General features: G+C 41.7%; 1 protein-coding gene across 1 annotated transcript in view; it reads left to right on the top strand.

Annotated features, from left to right (window-relative positions):
- VMP1 (vacuole membrane protein 1) overlaps positions 1 to 7,097 on the top strand; it is a 109,223-nt gene extending 102,126 nt beyond the window's left edge. The window contains exons 12-13 of the mRNA XM_019511133.1: positions 3,624 to 3,726; positions 4,918 to 7,097. Of these exons, the coding sequence (XP_019366678.1) occupies positions 3,624 to 3,726; positions 4,918 to 5,061 (247 nt within the window). The 3' untranslated portion in view covers positions 5,062 to 7,097. The remainder of the gene's footprint in view (positions 1 to 3,623; positions 3,727 to 4,917) is intronic.
- Positions 7,098 to 7,218: the final 121 nt, after the last annotated feature.

Below are 7,218 nucleotides of genomic sequence, written 5' to 3'. Positions count from 1 at the left end.
GCTTTAGGAGATTATATTAAAATAGGCTTTTTATTTGAAAAAAAGCAAGGTATATTCCTTGCACCAAATGTTTTAAATTAATCCATGTATGTATCAAATGCATTTTAGCTTAAAAGACAAGGCAATGTATTTTTTTTTTTTTTTTTTAATGTGGTGTAAAACATCATCTCCATTTTTAACAGAGGTGTGTAACAAGTAAAATATCCCATACAGCTTCAGGTTATACAAACAGTTCATATTTTTATAGTTTTAGAAACTGAGTTGGAGGGGAGTGGGGGGCATACCCCCCCCCCCTTTAGAAGACATTTAGATTCTTTTCTGCTCATCACCCTCCTGTTTTGGCACTTTAGCTGCTTATGAAATTTCCCAACGTCGTAGTGAACAAACTTTTTATTTTGTACAGAAATTGAAGTACATGAATTTATTGCAACACGTGTTGCAAAATCTTTGCCCGATGCATAAGCTTTTTGACTTGTGCGTGTGCACAGTCCGCACATTGCTCAAAGTTTTGTACTTTGAGGCCCTTTTTATTTCTTACTCTGCTTTAATGTCACCAGCCTTGCTCACTGGAAAAGACCACTGGCTTTGCTCTCAGAATTGCAGCAGTTAAGAGAATCCAGGCAGCTCAGGGAAGTTTGAAATCTCTTATTTTCAAAGCTGCGGTTATGTTCAGTGGTGCAGGGCATGTACAGTGCAGTATGCAGTTTCCATCTAAAATCCTACAACTACAGCCATTTTTTTTTTTTTTTAATTTTTTTGAAGAGGCATCCTTTTTTTTTTTTTTTTTTTTTGGAAGGCTTACCCTCTGCTAAGCAGCACTGAGTTGTCGGCAGCCACAACTGGGCCCAGCTCCTGGGTGGAGTTGTTGAAACTGCTGGTGAAAGCGGGTGTCCAGTCACCAGTGACTGAGCTAGTGGGTCGAGGAGGTTTTTCTAGGCCTCCTGGGATGGCATCCCGATAGTCTGTAACAAAGTACAAATTACTCAATTTCCAGCTTTGAAAATAAACTGTCAGCCTGTAACTGGGCTCTGTACATACAGTTAAATGTTGCTGCTGCTTCAAAACCCGATGTGGGAAAATGTCAGAAGGATGACTGCTTAAATAGCTGAGTTTTACTGAAAGGCTGCAGAGATAATTCAACCTAACCACTGTGGTAGAGGTTAGAGAATTGCATTTCGGGTACTGTGGATGCACGTACATGTTGGCTACTTTCTAAACTTCTCTCCAGTGAAAACTTAAACAATGGAAATTTCTTTAGCAGGCTACATGTAATATTAAATAAGCAAGATAAAATGAAGTGTGCAATAATTCTGGTTTGCCTACGTGTCCCAAAGGGCTAATTTGGTTTCTTTATTATACAATGAAGTTCATGTTGTTTGTTTTTAAAAAATGTGCATAGTAGTTCCAGCTAAATAATTGCTTTAAAACATGTTTTGGATGCACGATGAGCAATCATTACTCTAAAATTTGGGAACTGAGTTTAAGCTTGTTGCTCTAGGGTATTTTTGGGTTTTTTTAGAATTTGAGGGTTTGAATTAGTTGGTTTTCTTTATTGACGGCTTTTTGATTACTCATTCAATTCTCGTTGTTTGAACAGTTCTAATATAAAAGTCATGGAAAGTTTTTTAAAAGTAAAATAACACCTTTCGGGAGCCTTTTCTTCCTTTGTCTTTCATGCGTCACTTAGAAGAAAAAAAGAAAAAGAGAAAAAAGAAAAAAAAAAAGAAACCTCAGAATTTTCAAAGTGACTCGTGACCGGCGAGTCATTTGGGAGATTTTCTACCAGCAAGGAGGTATCAGGGCCTTACAGAGTGTTTTGAAGAACTGGAAATTGCTGGTACAAACTGGTACTCTGTTACATGAAATGCCGACATGGGTGTGCATTAGCCTTGCAAAAGTGCTCAGAAAATATACCAGTCCAAGTACAAAATCGGTTTTTAGCAGGTTGAGAGCAAGTGACTGATGCAAGCATTTGTTTTTCCTTTAAACTTGGTGTTCAAAAAAACTCCTTGCCCCAGGCTACTGGAGCATGTAGAATTACCAAGGCAGCTCAGGAGCTACAGAGATCTCTGGATTTACAAATACTTGCAGTATCAGAAAGCTGCTGTCCTCCTCGTGCCTTCTGAGAAGGAGCTGAGCGGTGATGCAGTTTGAGAGGAGATGCAGCCATCCTTAGCCAGAGCTCCCATAAGAGAGGTAGAGGGGAGCGGTCCCTTTTAATACCTCTGCTTTTGGTGGATCAAAGCACCTTGCATAAAACTCTCCCTCCTAGTAATGGAGGAAGGAGCAGAAATTCCAGATTTGTAGCATTTGTTTAGCTGGAGCTGATGAAGGCCCTGCTGTCTGGGAAGCAGCCTGTCCCTTTTCAAGCATTCAGACTGTCGGCACTGGAGAAACTTGGTGCAGAAATTCCCACTGGTTCTCCCAGTGAGGTCATGTGTAGATGCAGGTTCAGCCACAGGATCCTGGCGCTGTGCTTGGGGTTCCTTTGGACCAACTCTGGTTGCTTCTTGTATGGGGGGGAGGACGCTGTGAGCATCTCTTGGCGGGTATTTCTAAAACCCCTGAGCCACACATCCAGGAGTAAACGGGCCCCAGTGGGAAGGAGGGGGTGGAGGCGGCAGGATACAGGTTCTGTTCCTGTTGACTAATGTGGCACACGATTGTTAGATAATGGATATAAAAACTGACGGTGATTTGATTTGATATTTCTCTTCTGAGTCACAATTTTTTAAACTGCTTTGGCATCTGCTGAATGGCATTTAGCAGCCACATTGCTGAACCTGTCCCACATCAGTGCTTCAGTGGCTTATAGAAGGTCCTGAGTACATAAACTTATCAGTGCTCATTACAACGTTCATCTGAGAACAAGGTGTTTAGAAATGTACTGTATTTTCTGTGCAAAGTCATCTGCCATAAACCATGGAGTGATTCAGAACAAGGTTCATAGTTCCTTCTTTGTTCCTTTGTTAATCACTGACTAGTGGGAGGTGCCTTTAGAATTTGCTAATGCATTCTTTTTGGATAAGGATGACGCACAGATTGTCCTAATAAGGACTGAAGTTTGAGAAAGGGGCCGCCTTCTTTGAGAAGATAGGGGCAAGTCATAGGGCGGGCAGTTTCTTTTTTAACTGAGGGATGACACAAGCACAAGTCATTTCCTTATTAATCGGTTCAAACCAGTTCTTACAGGAACTGCTGGTGATAAATGTGGGACTTCTGAGAAGTCATTCATTTTATTCTCAGCACTGCTTCAGTGCACAGCCCCAGCTGGGCTTCTCCCTGACTCAAAGGAAATACTGGAGCTCAGAGCCTCTCTCCATCTTACCTCTGAGCTTGGCATCTGTAGTCTGCTGTGAAATCCTTTTTTTTCTTTTTTACCTCCTTTATTTATTTACTGAGGGCCTGGGGACCCATTCATCCCCTTCAGATGAACTAAGCGAGTGCTCTATATAATATGGCTATCCCATGCGGTGATGCCTTCTGAGCCGTGGCTTGAATCTGAACTTTGTTCTGTTGAGTCCAGGTGGTAAGTTTAAAAAAAACAAACAAACCCTAAAATGATGTTCTTGTTTTGTCTCTCCCCACAATTTGTCTTGTTTTCTGGGATGCATTTGCTTCAGTGCTGTCCCAAGTATAGGTCCTTCTCTTCAGAAGCCGTTCCAAGAATACTTGGAAGCTCAGCGGATAAAACTCCACCACAGACCTGACAGTGGAGTGTCACAGGTAAGAACGCCACCCATCCCCCTTTGCCACTTCTTGGCTATCCCATGACTTTACTCCCCAGCTTTGCTAGGCAGACTTCTGATTCCAGTTTTCAGAGACCTGCAAATGGCAAAGGAAAGAAGATTTCAATCTCACCTGAAAAACCAGCTAGAAATTTTGGGGGGAAACTCTTTGAACTGCAGCAGGGTTAGGGATTTGATCTGTTTGGGGAGCAGGCTAAAGCACCTAAGCCAAGCGGCTAGTTTCTCTTGCCTCTTGGTCTGCCTAGTGGTGCATAAGTGATCGAGATGGGGAAGAATTGAGGTTACATGAAAAAAGAAGTCCCTTCCTCACTGATTATGACTAAAGCCTGTAGGATGTGAATGAAAAGACAATAAGGGGAAGGTGATGAAGTGATGGGATCCTTTCATAGAACTAATCTTTAAAGCTGGGGATACCAAAAGATGGAGGAAAATCTACTCTCTTTTTTTGAAAACCAAGAGGTAAATGCATACAAATTATTAATCTACTGTAGACTTGACTATCTTCAACCCAAGCCCTGTGTTCCTATAAACATTGGCTTTCCTAATGCTTACCAGAAAGCAGGATAAGGGAGGGAGGATCAGACTGGAATAACTCAATAGGCAGAAGCATGTTCTGGACGTTGCAGTAATAGTTGTGCACTGCTGCCCTCCTTTGACCAAAGCCAACAGTTAGGGGAAGAGCCCAGGACTGGAAAACACTTCAGAGAAGCGTGACAGTCGCATTCACTTGCAGTGACACAAGGGCTGGAAAGGAGCTGGAAGTTGGCACGCTGCGCGCAGTGTAGGAAACTAGTGACCCTATTGTTCTCTCAGCACATGGGAACGGCAAGGCCTGACATCAGGCTCCGCTCGCTCTGAATCTTGCGAGCCGCCAACAAAAAGCAAGACGAGGGCCAGTAAAGTGCTGACTCGTGGTCATTAGCAAGGATTCCTGCTTTGCCCTGCAGCGACTTGGCTGCCCCTTCCCTGGTCCTTTTAAAAAAAAAAAAAAAAAAATTGGCTTTGCAAGGGAAGTGGCAGGGATCCCATCAGACTTCATTCACAAAATTGCAGAATCCTGGAATGGTTCGAATCCTTCCTTTCAGCTACCAAGAGAAGAATCCTTCTCTGTACGAGCTGCTAATCCGCCTCTCTCCTTTTTCTGTCTTGTGTTTTTTTTTTCCTGCAGGGGGAAAGCTGGTTATCATGGATGTTTGAAAAGCTTGTCATTGTCATGGTTTGCTATTTCATCTTGTCTATAATCAACTCCATGGCCCAGAGCTATGCCAAGCGGCTGCAGCAGAAGATGTACTCCGAAGAAAAGACCAAATGAGCTGGGGAACCCCCCTTGAAATGGTCTCTCTCAGACATGAAAGTGACAGGTGTTACCATATATTTAAAATCGGCATTATTCAAAACAGGAAAAAACTTTTTAAAATCATCAGTTTTTCAGCTGTAACAAGTTTTTCTTTTCGTTTGAAAGTAATTTGGGTTTTAGAGCAGAACTTTCACTGACAAACTTTATGTATGTTAAGGTAAGGTAAACACTCTTTAACTCAGCCTGAGCTGTACATTAAGGGGTGGTGTGTTGAACTCATGTTTAACATAAATGCTGTCCATTCCAATTTACTTCCAAAATTGATTTGATACTTAGCACAAGTCCAGATGCCCGACTAACTCGCACCCCGGCCTAAAAGTAGTGTCTTTATTTTGAAGGATGGCTCTTTCACTTTTTTCCTAATTTCCAAGTCATTGAAATGTATAGAAACAATGATAGACTGGATAGCAATCTTGCATGTTCCTCCTGAGAACATTATCCCACGTGAACGCTGAGAGAGATCCTCCTGTACTGCACGTGCCTCGGTTGGGAAAGCCAGCCTGGCCGACTTTCTACGGGTGTGAGCAGAGATGGTTGCGGTCAAACTGGTGACACTGACATTTTTTATTCTGTATATTTAGAATGAAGTCGAGGTAAAAACTTTATAAAGTCATCTTTGATCATTCCAGAATTTCTTGTGTCAGTCTTTTTCAGCTGTTTCTTCTCCACTGCACCTTTTGCATATTCTGTTTATCTTGAGTTTCTTTATTGAGCCTCTGTATTGCATGCTTTTACTAATCCTTCCTGTGCACATGGGGCAGAAGCCTTTTGTTCTTGATTTGGCTCGCAAGAACTTCTTGCTCAGGAGAAGGAGGTAGAAAGCATGGAGTTGGCACCTTGCACTTTGATTTATTTAAATTGGCCACCTGAATTAAAATTCCATTTATTTTTATCATATCACTGTAGAGGTTTGCTTCGGGCAACAAAGTGCAGCAGCACCAGAGATGCAGAAAAAGAGATGGGGGAGCGTGGATATTTAGAATTAAGACGGATTTGGTGTAAAACAGTAATGGTAATTAACAACTGCATTAAAGAACATGAAAGTGTACTCAGATTATCCAGATATTCGTTTTCTTATAAATATTGTTACAGATCAGTGTGTTGCCAGGTTTTAATGTATGTGAAATGAACCAACATTAGCGATAGGCTTTGTTCCCTTTTAGTAAGTAGGTTGCTGTTCTACTGCTGTTGTATATAGAATGCTTCTCTAATAACTGCTGAGCTAGTAAGGATGAGCTAATTAAAAGAAATAATTCTCCTTTCCTTTACTCGGATGTTCTTTAATGGTTTTGCGTGGAGCACAGTTAGGATAGAACTGGCTCAACACCTTTTCAGTTAAATGCTTCTCTACGATAGAGCAGGGCCGCTCTCAAGCAAGGTGCAGTAACTGTGTATTTTGTTCAGTCCTGCCTGAATGTCCACTTGTGTTGCCTCCCGTCGTGACATCTCCATGGCTGTACCATCCTGTCGGATAGCTTATCAGACTGATGTTGACTGTTGGATGTCATGGCAACAACAGTCGGTAGGCTGTCTGACATTTTGGTATCTTTCATCTGACCGTTTGCTCATCCATCTCAAACTTGTTTTCATTGAACATCAACAGGCATCTCAGTGTTTGAAAGTTAGGATGGATCTGACTTCTAATGTAAGCCCGTCTTAAAATTCAGCACTCGGCCTCAGAAGCATCCCAAGTGTGTGTGAGATGCATGCTGTTTTGCTTTTGTACACCTCATATATAACTTTAAGCAAGCTGACAGTGTTATTGAGCAAGGGAAGTTTTTTATATAGGCATCTAACCAGAACTTCTAATGAGAACATTGTTTCTCGATCATCTACGCTGTTGGAGGGACGGGGCAAACTTTTTAAAGGCAGTAGGGGCATTTCATTGCCCATCTTTTGTTGGGGGGAGGGTGAGGGGGACAGGATTAAATGCCTTTTTTGCATCTTTAAAAATCTTGTCCCTGTCTTGAAAGAGAAACCATTTTCGTATTAAAAACAAAAAAAATTCTAGAGCTGAGATTTAATTTTCCTCCTTTGGCCCCATTATGGCCTTTGAATGAAACGTTAATAACAAACTCAAGCAGCTGCATTCAAAAAAAAAAAAAAAAAAAA

This window comes from Gavialis gangeticus, unplaced genomic scaffold (assembly GCF_001723915.1).
Source record: "Gavialis gangeticus isolate Ggan-Ray unplaced genomic scaffold, GavGan_comp1, whole genome shotgun sequence".
Taxonomy (NCBI): domain Eukaryota; kingdom Metazoa; phylum Chordata; order Crocodylia; family Gavialidae; genus Gavialis; species Gavialis gangeticus.
The sequence above is the reverse complement of the archived record's forward strand: the minus strand, read 5'-3'. Positions and strand labels throughout refer to the sequence as shown.